The sequence below is a fragment of the Anabrus simplex genome, chromosome 1 (assembly GCF_040414725.1).
Source record: "Anabrus simplex isolate iqAnaSimp1 chromosome 1, ASM4041472v1, whole genome shotgun sequence".
Lineage (NCBI taxonomy): Eukaryota > Metazoa > Arthropoda > Insecta > Orthoptera > Tettigoniidae > Anabrus > Anabrus simplex.
In genome coordinates, this window is record NC_090265.1 from 1,320,081,769 (window position 1) to 1,320,100,493 (window position 18,725).

At 37.5% G+C, this 18,725-nt stretch overlaps 1 protein-coding gene across 2 annotated transcripts in view; it reads right to left on the reverse strand.

Moving 5' to 3' along the window:
• Positions 1-18,725, reverse strand: part of LOC136858303 (fatty-acid amide hydrolase 2) — a 228,006-nt gene that overhangs the window by 25,574 nt on the left and 183,707 nt on the right. For both annotated transcript variants that reach the window (XM_067137742.2, XM_068225486.1), the window contains exons 9-10: positions 18,512-18,613; positions 7,433-7,600 (exon numbers count right to left, since the gene is read on the reverse strand). In XM_067137742.2, coding sequence (XP_066993843.2) covers positions 7,433-7,600; positions 18,512-18,613 — 270 coding nt within the window. The remainder of the gene's footprint in view (positions 1-7,432; positions 7,601-18,511; positions 18,614-18,725) is intronic.

Consider the following 18,725-nt stretch of genomic DNA (forward strand, 5'->3'; position numbering starts at 1 on the left):
TCTGCAAGCCTCTGAGAATTTACTAAACATCGCCACAATCCTCGATTTGCAACTAGTGTTGTCGCCTCATTTAGTACTATACCTCTTATCTTTAAATCGTTAGAAACAGAGTCTAACCATCGTTGTCTTGGTCTCCCTCTACTTCTCTTACCCTCCATAACAGAGTCCATTATTATCCTGGGTAACCTATCCTCCTCCATTCGCCTCACATGACCCCACCACCGAAGCCGTTTATGCGTACAGCTTCATCCATCGAGTTCATTCCTAAATTAGCCTTTATCTCCTCATTCAGAGTTCCCTCCTGCCATTGTTCCCACCTGTTTGTACCAGCAATCATTCTTGCTACTTTCATGTCTGTTACTTCTAACTTATGAATAAGATATCCTGAGTCCACCCAGCTTTCGCTCCCATAAAGCAAAGTTGGTCTGAAAACAGACCGATGTAAAGATAGTTTCGTCTGGGAGCTGACTTCCTTCTTACAGAATACTGCTGATCGCAACTGCGAGCTCACTGCATTAGCTTTACTACACCTTGATTCAATCTCACTTACTATATTACCATCCTGGGAAAACACACAACCTAAATACTTGAAATTATCGACCTGTTCTAGCTTTGTATCACCAATCTGACATTTAATTCTGTTGGATTTCTTACCTACTGACATCAATTTAGTCTTCGAGAGGCTAATTTTCATACCATACTCATTGCACCTATTTTCAAGTTCCCAGATGTTAGACTGCAGGCTTTCGGCACAGTCTGCCATTAAGACCAAGTCGTCAGCATAGGCCAGGCTGCTTACTACATTTCCACCTAACTGAATCCCTCCCTGCCATTTTATACCTTTCAGCATATGATCCATGTAAACTACAAACAGCAAAGGTGAAAGATTACAGCCTTGTCTAACTCCTGTAAGTACCCTGAACCAAGAACTCATTCTACCATCAATTCTCAATGAAGCCCAATTGTCAACATAAATGCCTTTGATTGAATTTAATAATCTACCTTTAATTCCATAGTCCCCCAGTATAGCGAACATCTTTTCCCTCGGTACCCTGTCATATGCTTTCTCTAGATCTACGAAACATAAACACAACTGCCTATTCCTCTCGTAGCATTTTTCAATTACCTGGCGCATACTGAAAATCTGATCCTGACAGCCTCTCTGTGGTCTGAAACCACACTGGTTTTCATCCAACTTCCTCTCAACGACTGATCGCACCCTCCCTTCCAAGATGCCTGTGAATACTTTGCCTGGTATACTAATCAATGAGATACCTCGATAGTTGTTGCAATCCTTCCTGTTCCCTTGCTTATAGATAGGTGCAATTACTGCTTTTGTCCAATCTGAAGGTACCTTACCAACACTCCACGCTAATTTCACTACTCTATAAAGCCATTTCATCCCTGCCTTCCCACTATACTTCACCATTTCAGGTCTAATTTCATCTATTCCTGCTGCCTTATGACAATGGAGTTTATTTACTATCCTTTCCACTTCCTCAAGAGTAATTTCACCAACATCATTTTCCTCCTCTCCATGAGCTTGACTGTTTGCAACACCACCATGATGATTTCCTTTTACATTGAGAAGATGTTCAAAATATTCCCTCCACCTCTCCAGTGATTGCCTGGGATCTGTTATGAGTTCACCTGAATTACTCAAAACACTGTTCATTTCCTTTTTCCCTCCCTTCCTAAGATTCTTTATTACTGTCCAGAAAGGTTTCCCTGCTGCTTGACCTAGCCTTTCCAGGTTATTACCAAAATCTTCCCATGACTTCTTTTTGGATTCAACAACTATTTGTTTCGCTCTGTTTCTTTCATCTACGTACAAATCCCTGTCTGCCTCGGCCCTTGTTTGGAGCCATTTCTGATAAGCCTTCTTTTTACGTTTACAGGCTGCTCTCACTTCCTCATTCCACCAAGATGTTCGCCTTTTCCCATCTTTACACACAGTTCTTCCTAGGCATTCCCTTGTTGTTTCTACTACAGCATCCCTGTATGCCACCCATTCACTCTCTATATCCTGAACCTGCTTACTGTCTACTGTTCGAAACTTCTCACTAATCATATCCACGTACTTCTGTCTAATTTCCTCGTCCTGGAGATTTTCTACCCTTATTCGTTTGCAGACAGATTTCACTTTCTCTACCCTAGGCCTAGAGATACTTAGTTCACTACAGATCAGATAATGGTCTGTATCATCGAAAAACCCCCGAAAAACTCGTACATTCCTAAAAGATTTCCTGAATTCAAAGTCTGTTAAGATATAGTCTATTATGGATCTGGTACCCCTAGCCTCCCATGTGTAGCGGTGAATAGCCTTATGCTTGAAGAATGTATTCGTAACAGCTAAACCCATACTAGCACAGAAGTCCAGCAAACGCTTCCCATTCCCATTAGCTTCCATATCTTCCCCACATTTACTAATCACCCTTTCGTATCCTTCAGTTCTATTCCCAACTCTCGCATTGAAATCGCCCATTAGCACTATTCTATCCTTGCTGTTGACCCTGACCACGATGTCACTCAATGCTTCATAAAACTTGTCAACTTCATCCTCATCTGCACCCTCACATGGTGAATACACGGACACAATTCTTGTCCTAATTCCTCCCACTGACAAATCTACCCACATCATTCGCTCACTTACGTGCCTAACAGAAACTATGTTGTGTGCAATGGTATTCCTGATAAAGAGCCCTACCCCAGACTCTGCCCTTCCCTTTCTAACACCCGTCAAGTACAATTTATAATCTCCTATCTCTTCCTCCTTATCTCCCCTTACCTGAATATCACTTACTCTTAATGGAAGTAGTTGAATATTGTTATTTGGGTAGTAAAATAACTAACAATGGCAGAAGTAAGGAGGACATAAAATGCAGACTAGCACAAGCAATGAAGGCCTTTCTTAAGAAAAGAAATTTGCTCAATTAATATATGTTTTGTGACAAATGTCCATTAGAGACATGTCTGAACATTGAATCATGTGGATATCCAATGTTGTTCTGGAATGATTCCAATGTATGAGGTAACTGACGTTGGCAGAACATAGGAATGTTGCCGCATGGGAATTGAGACAAAATGGATATTCTATTACAGGAACCATGTTGAGTGTGTTTGTCTTCCTATAAACTCACTATGCAGATTATAAGCATAGATTAATTTAGTCACTTATTAATTGTCCATAGACGAATGGTTTGAAATAATAATAATAATAATAATAATAATAATAATAATAATAATAATAATAATAATAATAATAATAATAATAATAATAATAATAATAATAATAATAATAATAATAATAATAATAATAATAATAATAATAATAATAATAATAATAATAATAATAATAATAATAATAATAATAATAATAATAATAATAATAATAATAATAATAATAATAATAATAATAATAATAATAATAATAATAATAATAATAATAATAATAATAATAAAATGAGTTAGATGGTGTGGTGGTAATTTAGTTGGAATTGTCTTCATATCATTGTCATTTTGTTTCAGCATTTGACTTGTAGGTTTTGTTGATTTCTGAGTATTTGTGGCTGTGAATTTACTTCAGATTAACTACACTGTTGAGTCCATTTGTCTAAGATAAGTGAAGTAAAGCAGAGATTAAATTTTGTTTATTATATTCAATGAATGTGCTAACTTTGAGTCTCAACTATGAGTCGAACTATTTTCATGAAGGTTATATTCTGTTGTGGACAACATTTTCACCAGATCTTGTAAACTTATTTTCTTATTTTAAATGAAGGCCACTCCAATTGCACTTATATTTTATTTTCTTCACATTCCAGAGTATTTGGAAATCGGCCTAAGTTTGGTCAGAATTATTGAATAAGACTTATTCCAGAATTAATTGCAAATTCTAAAATTTCAAAAGAAATCAGAAGATTGAATTTTGTTTGAAATTTGTGAGGATAGCTAGGGAACCATATTTGATGTACCACCCCATTTGTCTGCATTTGACTTTGTATGCTTCATTCACTTTACTTTAAGCCACGTAAGGGTCATATGTCAATGTCAGTTTCATTTTCATTTTTTTAAATCTGGCCTATTCTAAATAAATATGTTATGAAATGCATTTTTCTATATTTATTAGCCTTCATAAGTGCCATTTCCTTATATCCTCTACATTTGTTCCATGTGCTTCGACAATGTATCTCAGTTCTAGGACTGAGTACTACTTGAGATATCTCGTGTATTGTCGACTTTGAGCTAGCATATGTGTTGTCATGGTTTTAAATACATGTGACGGGCACAATATACACACACCAGCTCATGTACCCATGCTTCGCTATAAAATTCTACATTGTGTATGGAATAAAATTAAAATACTATACATGTTGTGAGTAAAATTAAATTAGTTTTCATTGCTCTTAGCATTACCCAAGAAACACCATAGGGAGACTGCCATATGTCGTTTCTCTTGTAAAGTTCCATGTTGGGGAGTTTTCTTTACAATGGCAGGCTCCATTTCCTACTGCCAGCCACAGTCGAGTTTGGAAGTTTAGATTATATTGGCAGGCTCGCTTGTCTACTGCCACAATCAATGTGGGGAGTTTTCATTATAATAGCTGTCCACCTTGTCTACTGTAGAGTTGGCTAGTATGTGTATGCTTTGAAACAATGACCCGGTGCAATCAGCTGTCTCGATGCCTCGACACATCAACACTTCATGTTTTGAAGCAGTGACATTGCTTCGTGTGTTGTGTGGCGTGAACAGAAATTCCAGTCATTCTGTACATGTCACCTACATCGATGCTTCAAAACAATGACGGTGCTTTGTTTATCCCCTCTCCTCAGTAGAAATACTCCATGTGATATTGCCCTGAAGATGAGCCAACACTCGTTAACAGACGCTTCATATTTCGAATCACAAGTCAAGTTACTAAAAGAACAATGTACTCCACAATGTAAGGTCTTTGTTTAACACACAAAAAGGACATTATTGTTCTCAAACCAGGGTCATACTATAACAGAAAGAAATTCCCATTTGTCAAGTGCAACTGTTTCAAAAATTATATTTTAAAACTTCAATTTCAAGTAGATTTTTAAACTGGATTAGGTCAAGACTTTTACTGTAAATATAATACCAATCTTCAACTCTTCTTAGATTCAATTACTCCTTCTATAATTATTCAAATGAGTTCATTTAGTCTGCTGACTATTTTACCATGCTTTCCTAACTGGTTTAGGTTGCTTGTTAATGTATGTAAAATTCCAATTTCAGACTCTTCTTAGATTTTATTACTCATTTTATGATTATTCAAGTTAGTTCACTTACATACATAGGCTACTATTTAACTAGGTATGCTTTTGTAACTGGATTAGATTAAGTTTGTTATTGTACATGGAATACCTATTTTAAACTATTCTTAAATTTCATTAATCATTTTATAATTATTCAAATTAGTTACTGTTTTAGTGTGCTTTTAACAGTAAAACTGTAGTTTAGTATCGTTAGTATCGTTGTAAGGGCTTAGTGAAGAAACAAATGCAGTTTATTATTATCCAGGCCTACTGGTACTATTATACTGTATTTCATCTATTTACTTTGTACACTTGCTAATTAAATGTTTCATGAACATCATATTTTATCGTTATCAGAAAGTTGAACAGAAATGCAGTGAATTGAACTTAGCTATGAGGTGTGGTTCATATTTCACCACACCATCATGAAACACTGCTTCTCTTGCAGTCCAAGATGGAAGTGCATCATTTTTCAACACACTGCTTCACCATGCAATCACAAAACACTGTTTCTCTCATAGAACAGTCAGCAGTGTCACTTCACCCCTTTCTAGTCTACTGCTCATTATAATGGCAGGCCCCCTTTCCTACTGCCTGTCACACTCAACTTTGGAAGTTCTCATTATAATGGCAGTGTTCCTTGCCTACAGGCAATCACAACTGAACTGCATAGCTGTCATTATAAATGTATACCCTCTTGCCTACAGCCGTTCAAATTATGTTGTCCAGGTTTGTTGCTGAAGTCATGATCCAGATGGTTTTTAAAAAAATTAAATACTGATTAAGGAGACTGCGATAGAGTAAGGGGTAGTTTTCTCGACCCTCCCTTTCCATGATTTGGTAAGAGTAAAAATCTGAAGCAGAAACCATTTTCTTAAGAGGGGCTTTAGAATTGGGATCAAACTGCAAGATGCTAATGGATTATCCATCTTCTTCATGGCAGAACATAAGAGGGTACTGAAGGGTGTCATAAGAATGGTTAATGTAGTTTCATTGATCTGCATGAACTTCATGTATCTGCTGTAAAATACAAAGTCCTGCTTTACAAACTCCTACCCCAAAATCACCAAAGCCACCTCACTTGTTGTAGGTGTGTTATATATGTTCAGCTGGTGGTTGTTGGTCCCCATGAATTACAACTTTAAACTCTTGGCCTTCTGGGACATTCCCCAATGCTGTTTTAAAATCTCAGATATAAGGATTGTGATTAACCATAATTTGTTGCAGTTATAAAATTAATCAAGGTTTCACAACAGGGAAGATATTGGACTAAATTTCTGACTCGGTTTCATCACTGCCAACAAAATATGTTTGTAAAAATGAGTGTTTTTCTTGTGATGAAGGTAACAAACTTCCTTTTCTGTGGTAATCTTGGCATTTGTTAAAAAGTTGGCATAAAATTTCCCTTCATGTACCTTCTTAGCTCCAAAGGACGTCATCTGAAAACATTCGTTATACTTCCTAATGTTCCTCAAAAAATGCTCAGACTCAGGATGATCATGAGTATGGAGATTGTGTAGAGGATAAGGAGGCTCTCCAATAGAAGAGAGATGTACCTTTCCATTTCTACAACACAGACCAGGGCTTTCTTCTTTCCATTCTTTCATGACACCACTTGCAATCGACTTTCTGGCCAGTAGCAAATTTTGGTGATCAAAAATCATAGAATTCTATTTTAATTAAGTTGTTTCTATTTAAGATATAATTCTATTACCATCTTTTTTCTTTTTTCAAATAGTTTATAAATTTATTGATTCAAAATTAGTTTCGGTAGACTGAAGAATCTAACAGTTATAAATTTCTTGAATTCCAACTGTGCACTTCAGAGACCTCGAAACAGGCTGTGTTTATTTAGTTCACATGGCACACAACGTGGGGAATTACCCCAAGCTGTAGTAAAATGTTCATCCACTTACTCTCTACCGACAAACAGATGTACTGGGCCATGGTATTTTATACACGTGAAACCTAAATCCTACCAACAATGAATGTGTTAACACTCTACACCATTCTGCTACAGAAAATAAACTATAACTTTTCCACTAAGTAAATTTCTATTTTGACTGAAGAATATATATATATATAATCTGACATTTTATAGGTGGATGTAAATATGTTCCCAGATAATAACAAACATATAAGATATACTTACCTTAAGTTGCTTTTGGATACTGTTAATTTTATTGGCGATCTCTCTCATTTGGCTTTCTGGTATTCTGTCAATTATTTTCTTGCCTACCCCATAAAGAATTGGTGGGAAATTAGATGATGACAAGCAAACAAAATATTTCAAGACTTCCAGACAAACACTTTTCCACTCCTGAAAATGGCACAAGGACATTCTGTTACTGTTATGAAAAGGAACATATAATAGGGTAAATACAATGACAAGTCAGTATGGGAAGAATGAGAACAGAAAGAGGAGACTAGGACAAACATGAATACAAAAAATGACAAGGACAATCTTTACATCTTCAAATAAATGGTTTTCCACTTCATTAATACCAGTTCTACATCCATTTTTTTCTCTGCCCTTTATGAGCTCGTGTCTCCTTCCCAGCTTCTTTAGGAGGGAGGACCATCAACATTCATTGAGGGGTCATCTGCAGTCTTCATGTGAAAAAAAAAAATCAGGATAAATACAGAAAAAGAGAAGAAACAAAATTATAAACATGAATACAGGTATCAAAAGACTAGGATCAAAGGACAAAGGAGAAAAGGATCACAGTGGGTCAATCTAAGTACCGTACTACTATTACTTTTGCGTATATATTATTGTAGGATTGAAAAATTCAGAGAATACACAACTAGTAAACCATTATCATGTAGTTTAGTAATGATGTCTGAAATGCATTCTGCTCTCTCTCCCCTTTATAATCAGAATTGTTTCACCCATGAGCACTGAGATAATGGTGCATGCATTTTTCTATTGTTAGTCCAATTTAGGGTTGGGCACTATGTCCCTGTTTCGGCACACTGCGCCGGTGCACAGTTATGTTCTGCTGTTCCAGAACACTGAGTGTCAATTGTTCTAAAACATTCTCAAGAGAGCCGGAGACACTGACTTGCTGTCTCGTCAGAAGCGCCACTCTGCACTGCCCTTCGCCTACTAGCTGAACTGTGCAGCGGGCTCACTGCTCCGCGCCTGTGGGAACTGGGAATGTGCCTGTACGGAACGTGCTCTACGGTATGTGCCTGTGTGTAGTTAAGGCCATGGTCCAGCATAAAGCTGCAGGGAACGTGAACGAACAGTCAGAACACTGAAATTCGTGCCCAATAATCACGTTTAAAGGCTGCTTTTAGGTTAAGATTTTTCCGGTCAATATAAAATATATATAACACGGTTACGATGGCAGTGCAGGTGTTTAAAAGTAACCAATTCAAGAATATTTTCACCAGTTGAATGTACTGGCCTGTACTGTGGGTGATTAGCGAGTAATTAATATCTCGAAAATTTCCCTCAACACTTTCTTGGGGATTGACGTTAAAAATTAATTTGGACTTTAAGGAAACTTTTAAGACCAAGAAAAATATGGGCCGTCGCTTTGGAATTAAAAATATAACTGGATGAATACATTGTTGTACTTTCGTGCTGTTATGCTCTCTGCACTTCGAATTCCTTCCCTCTCAACTTCCATTTACTTTCTTCAATATCTCGAAAATTTCCCTCAACACTTTCTCGGGGATTGACGTTAAAAATTAATTTGGACTTTAAGGAAACTTTTAAGACCAAGAAAAATATGGGCCGTCGCTTTGGAATTAAAAATATAACTGGATGAATACATTGTTGTACTTTCGTGCTGTTATGCTCTCTGCACTTCGAATTCCTTCCCTCTCTACTTCCATTTATTTTCTTCAATATCTCAAAAATTTCCCTCAACACTTTCTCGGGGATTGACGTTAAAAATTAATTTGGACTTTAAGGAAACTTTTAAGCCCAAGAAAGGAAAGGTCGTCCTTTGGAATTAAAAGTATAACTGGATGAAAACATTGATGTACTTTTGTGCTGTTATGCTCTTGGCACTTCGAATTCCTCCCCTCTCAACTTCCATTTACTTTCTTCAATATCTCGAAAATTTCCCTCAACACATTCTCGGGGATTGACGTTAAAAATTAATTTGGACTTTAAGGAAACTTTTAAGCCCAAGAAAAATATGGGTCGTCACTTTGGAATTAAAAATATAATTGGATGAAAACATTGATGTAATTTCATGCTGTTATGCTCTCTGCACTTCGAATTCCTTCCCTCTCAACTTCCATGTACTTTCTTCAATATCTCGAAAATTTCCCTCAACACTTTCTTGGGGATTGACGTTAAAATTAATTTGGACTTTAAGGAAACTTTTAAGCCCAAGAAAAATATTTTCCTATGGATTGTCCATTGGGAGACGTTTTTTGCATGGCCTGTGTTGAATTGAACCGTGATTTGTTGCACGGTTGCCCGTCTGTCGTCATTGACAATCCGTCTCAGATGTCACTGGTCATGGTCATTGAGGGTGGCTGGACGGCCGGTCATTCATCTGTTGCGGACGGTGACGCCTGCATTCAACCATTCACGATACACCCTAGACACGGATGATCGTATGAAGCCGAATTCCCGCATCACTTCCGAAATCGCACTTCCCATCCGTCGGGCACCGACCACTATACCCCGTTCGAACAGTGTCAGCTCACGACGACGTTCAATGTTACACCTGTCACATGCACAGCCACTGCTCACAAGGTCTTCTATACAACTGCCGCTGGCACAGGGAGCGTGTGGTGTGCAGACAACACACCTGCGCATCAGTGCTCCACTATCCCATGCCATTTGCTCAGTCAGTGTATATAAATGATGTATATATTAATTACATGTTCTCCCATTAAATTCATATTAATATATATACAGCACATGTTTCATGACATAACCTCACAAATAATATGATCGTCCATACATAATGACATAAATAATAATAATACCAATACTAAATAGATGTAAACACTCCATAACCATACCCTGCAAGTCATAATAATAATTATAATAATAATAATAATAATAATAATAATAATAATAATAATAATAATAATAATAATAATAATAATAATAATAATAATAATAATACCAATAATTTGAGCTCAATATTGGCATTATTTACCCATGGGTTAATGAATATTGTTTTCAAGTTATATATAAGTAATTTGCACTGGAAGGGTCATGTTGATGACATTGTTGGGAAAGCATACAGATCGTTACATGTCATAATGAGGCTACTTAAAGGATGCAACAAAGAATTAAAAGAAAAAAGTTACTTGAGTATGGTTCGTCCATTATTGGAATATGCAAACAGTGTTTGGGATCCTCACCAAGAATACCTAATAAAAGAAATAGATAGTGTGCAGAGGAAAGCAGCAAGATTTGTAACAGGGGATTTCAGGAGAAAGAGTAGTGTATCAGAAATATTAAAGGAACTTGAGTGGGAAACTTTAAGTAAGAGAAGGGAGAAAACTAGACTTATAGGATTATATAGAGCCTATACAGGAGAAGAAGCATGGGGAGATATCCGTGAGAGGCTTCAGTTGGAAAATAATTATATCGGCAGGACTGACCACAAATATAAAATTAGAAGGAATTTTAGCAGAAGCGACTGGGGTAAATTTTCATTCATTGGGAAGGGTGTGAAGGAGTGGAACAGTTTACCAGGGGTAGTGTTTGATCCTTTTCCAAAATCTGTACAGATATTCAAGAAGAGAATAAACAGCAACAGAGAAAATAAATGAAGTGTTAGAGGGCATTCGACCAGTGCAGGTTATTGTAAATAAAATTTAAAAAATGTGTGTGAATAAATTAATTCCATCCCCTGGTCTAAGGAGTTTGGACAGCCAAAGTAGGGGACTGCCTGTAGGGGTGAAGCACAGTGGGGACTTCGAGGGCCCTGGGACCGCTACGGTAGATGTGAAGGCCCTTCAGGAACTCTGAAAAGTAGTGGCAAAAGGGGCTCTGGTTAAGACGCAGCAGGTCGTTATGCTACTTAGGATCCAGAACGGGTAAAAAAAAATAGTAAATAAATAAATGCAATGTAAATATTAATCTTATACCAGTTGTATAGTATCATTTGAAGTAATTCCACATACTGTATATCAGTTGACTATATTTGTAAGTAGTACAGGAGATATTATAAGTAGAATTTTGTAAACAATATAAATTTATTAAGGATGAGCTGTGTGTTTAATAGAAAACATTGTTAGCATAAATTGTATAATATTGTATTATAGGAAAATTTTCTTCTCTTGTTAATTTAATAATTAGTGCTTGACAATAATGTATTTTAGTGTACCATTTGCCACCGAGGTAGACACCTCATTTGCAAATAAAGAGATTTTATTTTGGTCTATTACACTTGCACCTGTACTGCCTCATTAGAAGCCTTCCCCGTTATGGGACCAATGTTTAATCAACACAAAGTACTTCTTCAGAAGTACATATTTTTTTAAATTTAGAAACTATCCTTGACACAAGGGGCTGTATTTTATGCAGTCTATCCACTTCTATGCATTCTTCATTATTTGAAAAATGCCATACTCTTAGCATAATTTCATGGTAATTTCTGCTCATAGTATTTGGAGCTATTTCATTCTTGTATAAGAGTTTTATGCTTCAATAGTCCCATAGTGAATTCATTCATGCTATGCCCATGTAGCCTGTGAGGTCTAGAAATGTCTTCATTTCTGAATTATCTGTCAGTGCCATTAGTGAAGTCTGGATTTATTCAAAATATCTGTTTCATTATATGATATAAACTTCATCATGATCTGTATTGACAAACATTCACATTAATATGAAATTAAAATAAAGGTCCACCTATTCAATACAATTTAATTTGATTTCATATAATTACTTATATATTGGTACTTGTTTCGACCCCATTATGGGTCATCTTCAGCCATTTATAGACTATAATTGACAATATACAGTGGAACCTTGATATCTCAAATCACCCTGGGAGCTGAATTTTACTTCGAGTTATTGAAATTTCGAGATATAGAGAATACCGTTTTCGAGCATGTATACTGCATAATTAAATCATATGTATTTTCAGCCTTATACTGAATACAGTATTTCTATCAGTATTTTTAAAAATATATAAAACAAACTCGTATTTTATGGAATCACTTTAATTATAACCCTTTATTATAGTAACTTTTTTAAAAAGAAATACAGTATAACAGTAGTAATACAAAAAATATACCTCTGTTAATATCTTTGGAAAAAAAAAAAACTTAGTCCCTTCTGTTTTTTTATCTTAACCTTTTCTCTTCCACACACTTTTCAATAACATTTATTGCTGTGAAAACACTGTCATTACATTCGAATGACCCTATATGTAAGATCCAAGAATAGTCACTGCACTTAATGCCTGGTCTGCTGACGATACAGGAGAAAGCAACTCCAACTCTTTTTGTCATCATCATCATCTTCTTCTTCTACTTCGCCAGCGGCGTTGATGGTATCCATAGGAGGCTTGGCCACTATGACGTCAGAGTCCACATTTATGTAAGCCTCAAAATCAGCTTCGTAGTTAACAAGCTACTGATACTCCACCATTTCTTCAGGAATAGGAGTGACTTCCTCCTCTTTGTGTACTGAAGCTCCTGAGTCACCTTTCGAAAATCCTGCTTTGTGGAAGCAGTCCACAATTGTTTCCTGCTTCACATCAGCCCACAATTTACTCAACATTGTTATCAACTGTGGTAGATTAATGTCTGTTAGCAACTCCTCTGATTCTAGTTCCTCTCAGAATTCTCTGAACAGACCTCTTCCTACAGAAATGCTTCAAGTTTTTAATCACCCCTTGGTCCATGGGCTGTAGTTTAGATGTTAAGTTCAGCGGCAAGAAGACTACATGAACTGCCTTTAACTCCTGAGCAGGGCAGTTGTCTACAAAAAGGAGGATTTTCCTCCTTTTACACTGAAACATCTTGTCAATATCATGCAGTCAGGATTTGTAAATGGAGTTTGTCATCTACAACTTTTAGTTGCTTTTGTACATGACCGGTAATGACTTCACACCTGAGAAACAGTGGGGCTTCGCTGATTTTCCGATCACTAGAAGTTTTAGTTTTCTGGTTCCCATCATATTAGCTTCTACCATCACTGTAACCCTTTCTTTACTTCTTTTTCTCCCGACACACTTTTCACCTTTAAAAGCCAGTGTCTTTCTAGGCAAGCATTTGTAGGAGAAAGCAGTCTCATCAGCATTGAACATGTCATTAAGACTGTACTCCTGTAATAGGGCTCATAAAACATTTCCTTTGTAATGTTTGCTGTACACTTCACTGACTGCAGTACTTTCGCCTGACATTACCATTTGGACTACTCCATTCCTAAGTTTAAATTTTTCCAGCTACCCACTGCTGGCCTGTGAAGTGTCACAACCGAAGTTTTCAGTGAGCTTTTCTGCTTGTTCACAAACTGAGCTACCAGTAATTGGAATGTTTTTGTCTCTCACATGGGTCAACCACTGAAGCATAGCTTCTTCAAGCTCCGGGAAACTTGATGTTTTAAGCCTCTTTCGCTGTGGTGTAAATCGTGATTCATCTACCACCAGATGAATCTTGTCTTTATCCTTGAGTGTGGTAGATAGATTTAAAGATAAAAATTTCATAATGTTCCATATTGAACTGTATCACAATTAAATTGAAATAAAAAATAACGTGGTTCAACCTATTCAATACAAGTAAATGCAGTGTTACATTTTTATTTAACTATAAGCGGAAGTGGTACCGGTTTCGACCACTAATCTGGGTCATCTTCAGCCGAATAAAAATAGGAAAACAATGCATAGGCAAACAAGAAATTAAAGAATAAGTCTTTCACAAAAGCAGTTGAAGAAGCAATATAAGATAATGGGAATTAGCTCTGCATGATTTTAAATCATAAAATCTAGAAGAAGTAGAAGGTCAGTCACTTATATGAAGTAAGGCGCAATCTTCTGAAAAGTAGCACAACACACGCAATGTTCCGCCCTGTGCCTCAAAGTGTTTACGAGAAGAGGTGAACAGTTAAGTGAGCCAGCCTGCATATACTATCAGGGGTGAAGTCACGACACAATATAATAAATATGAAGTCCCAAAATTGTGTAGAAGTCGAAGACGAGTCGCTTGATTGAAGCAAGATGTTAGCTCAATCAAGTGTTCGACTTCTACACAATTTTAGGACTTCATATTTACTAAATTGTGTTGTGACTTTGCACCTGATAGTATATGCAGGCTGGCTCACTAAACTGTTCACCTCTTCTCATAAACACTTTGAGGGACAGTGCCGAACATTGCGTTAGTTGTGCTACTTTTCGGAAGATTGTGCCTTACTTCATACAAGTGACTGACCTTCTACTTCTTCTAGATTTTATGATTTAAAATCGTGCAGTGCTAATCCCCATTATCTTATATTGCTTCTTCAACTGCTTTTGTGAAAGTCTCACCCTTTAATTTCTTGTTTACCTATGCATTGTTTTTCTAATTCAGCTGATGATGACCCAGATTAGTGGTCGAAACCGGTACCACTTCTGCTTATAATTAAATAAGAATGTAACACTATATTTCTTATTTATTATATTGAATAGGTTGAACCACATTATTTGTTATTTCAATTTAATTATGGTAGATAGTGTGCTGGGAAGAATTTCATACTCAGCTGCAATATCCTTCTTCTTTTCCTGACCTTTCTCTACTTCACTTATCACTCGAGCTTTCTCGCTGAGGCTTAGGCATTTCACTTTGCATTTCTCCAGGCTTTACACTTGCAGAACAGTACGCAGACACTAAATAACTGTTCTAAAGCACCCTGCAGGTTTTCCTCGTACTGACATAATGCAGGGTGAGGGCACGTTGAGCCTTATCAGTACTGTCATTTCCTGTCCCAGCTGCATATGGTGAACGCAGCATGGATGGACTGAAAAGCTGATATATAAACATACCAAGGTGGGCCGAGAATACCATGCTGCAGTAAGTTTAGGAACAATAACACACAAACCACAAAGTTATATTCCACAGTTAATGTTGTACAAAATTCAAATTACAGAGTAATTTTAGCTTCTAGGGAGGAAATGTTTGTTTCGAGAAATTGAGAAATATATGTAATCGCATTTTGAGTAATAGAGAAATAAATACACATGAAGAACATGACAAACAGCCGAGAAACTGAAATTACTTCGAGATACTAAAAATTCGAGTAATGGAGGTTCAAGTTGTCGATGTTCAACTGTATAGTACACATGTTTAACTAAATACAATCAAATTAATGCTTAAAGATATTTGTACATTATTATAAATTACTTTGGATATTAGGCAAATGAACTCTCAGGCTATGATACCATAATTAGTGAATTTGAAGTTGACTTGTCAAGTTTATTATGTGTGACATTGCCAATTATATCAATCTAAAATGATCAGTCCTAATAAATAACACATGCACATGGACAAACAAAATATTAAATTTGGAGCTGAGCTGTTACACTGGTGTACAGTCATCATCATCATTTCTTTGCTCCAGCAAGCCAGGTGTGGTTGTGTACGAGCCTCCTCCAGTTTGTTCTATCCATCCACAGATGCTGTTCATACACTGAAGAAAATGGAAATTGCAACACCGAGAAGGAGTGGTGCTACATTGCTGCAATAGAATATGCATGACGAGTGTTCGGTTGTGATTCGATGATTACACTTTCAGATCCCTCTGACTGCAAGTTTGACAACAATCAATACAGGATGTGCCCACTACAAGCTGCAATACATTGATGAATTCGGCGAGACATGGAGTCAATAAGGCCCTGGATTGCTTTCTGAGGAATTGTGGCCCATGCTTGCTGCACTGTATGGGTCAGTTGTTCCAGAGTTGTGGGTGGCTGAGGACAGTTGGCCAGTTGTCGACCCATCATGTCCCACACATGCTCAATAGGACTGAGGTCCGGGGATCTGGTGGGCCATTCTAAGGTTGTGATGTCGTGGAGAGCTTCTCTGGAGATGCGTGCAGTGTGAACCCGGGCATTGTCCTGCTGAAACATCCCATTAGCAATGTTCGCCATCATAGGGACAACCATTGGATTGATTACCCTATCAACGTACTGTCGAGCAGTCATAGTGCCCTCAACAAGCACTAATTGTGATTTCACATTAAAGCCAATAGCTCCCCAGACCATAATGCTTGGTGTTGGCCCTGTGTGCCTCTCGGCAATAAGATCTGGGAGGCCCCTCTCCCCGGTACGTCGGCGCACATGATTGCGGTGATCACTGCAGGCAAGACAGAAGCATGATTCATCACTAAAGACGACCCTATGCCATTCGTCGACCCACGTCGATTTTTCTTGACACCAGGCCAGCCTTATATGTCGCTGTTGTGGGGTCAATAGAACACCTTCTGCAGGGACACGGGCTCGTAAGCCAGCTGCACACAGGCAATTACCAACTGTTTGTTGTGTAACGTGGGGTGCCACAGTTGATCGAATTTACGCTGCTGTTGCATGTTGCATGAGGTTCCATCCGGGCATCGGAATGATGTGGCGATCCTCTCTCACAGTTATCTGTCGTGCTGGGCCTGTGCCAGGTCTACCAGTGTGGGTACCTTCATTTGACCACTGCTGCCATACACGTTGTGCCGTAGATGCCTGTCGGCCAACACGTGCAGCAACAGTCCTTAGTGATAATCCAGACTCACATAGCCCAATTATCCGAGCCCTCTCAAACGGCAACAGTTGTTGATAACGTGCTCTTCTCTGTCGTCGAGGCATGTTTGACGGGGAACACTTCACTGCACAGACTGCAAGTAAACTACGCTACACCAGAATCTGTATACTGGAGTTGATTCTTCCGCGACTGATCAGGTGTTGAGTATTGGCAGTGGCAGAGGCCAGGGTAGTAGCTTGTGAAGCAGCCTTTACAACACAGCAGGCTTCTCCATTGGCTATTAGCTGCAGCTCAAAACTCTTAAGGCTTGACGTACACTAAACCAACTATCGAAAAGGGGTAACCTAAGTCTAGTGGTAGCCCACGTCTTGATCCTAGCATACGCCACTGCATTTCACTGAACTGAACTTGTAGTTCCTATGGTAATAGATAAGATTTTCAAGCTTATTTCATAACCCAGGTAGTGTCTCTTGAAGATGTGGTCACAGCATTAATCAATTTTCACAGATTTTTCTAAACTTATTGTCCAACTTTGTTGACTCAGAAAGCTGAATATCAAGCTTTCAATATTGTGTCCTGAGTTCAGATATCAGTATAATGTGCACTGTCAAGTTTATCAGTAACATCCCAAAATGTTTAACTTGTCAGCACCTTGGAGGTGTCTGATAGGGTTTCGCAGCCTGTATATTCCAGTCCCTTGTTGCTACTTGGATCTTCATCACTTGACATCTTGATGGAACTGCAACAGTTCAGACTAGTCATTTGGATGTCCACAGTGATGATATTATTTCAGCATTCCTCCTGGCTGACCTGCTTGGTTGAATACATAATAATTCAATAAATCGGGAAGCTTGATCCCAGCATACGCCACTAAATTTCATTGAACTAAACTTGTAGTGCCTATGGTAGGAGATAAGATTGTCAAGCATATTTCATAACCCAGGTAGTGCCTCTTGAAGATGTGGTCACAGCTTTAATCAATTTTCACAGATTTTTCTAAACTTATTGTCCAACTTTGTTGGCTCAGAAAGCTGAACATCAGCTTAACAGTGTTCACGGAATCTGTGAAGTGGCAGTGAGAAAACAAGCCTTCTTTGTAGGCTGGGCCCATAGCTGGCCGGTTTAATGAGTAACTAGCATGAAAGAAATAGAGTGGGAGAGGAAGCATCAAATTGGTGCTGACTGGCTGGGAGAGAGTAAACGAAATATGCACAGCCCTCTCCTGAATGACATCATAAGTGGCATTACTTTACAGATCATCAGAAAAGTGTCAGGAAACAAAGCTGTATGTGAACATATGCACTTTTCTTCCTTCTTACAAATAATGTTAACACACAGTTTCACATGCTACTGTAGAAATATTTAAACTGGTATTCAGAAGGGGGTTGTATAAAGGAAAAGTAAAGATAATCACTGTAGACCTATGTAACAAAAAATTGATATTGGAATTTTAGTCAAAAGTAAAAGAAGAATCTGTTAATGATTTATTTGGATGTACAAGCAATATATTATAAAAGAAAGTTATATTATGTTTTTAGTGCAGAGTATTTACAATAATAGAGATTTACTGACTTACCGTAGGATCAGAATCCTTTTGGAAAATTGATGTAACACCTTGCAAACTTAGGAGAGTTGACAGTGATAATTCTATTGCATTTTTGAAGTCTTTGATTTGAATCTGCAATAATAAAACAATAATATACGTTATGTTTTTATCTGATTGTCTTTAAACACCACGCATTGTTGGATGCACTTGTGAACGGTTGGCTGTTGAGAGAGCTCTAGCATTA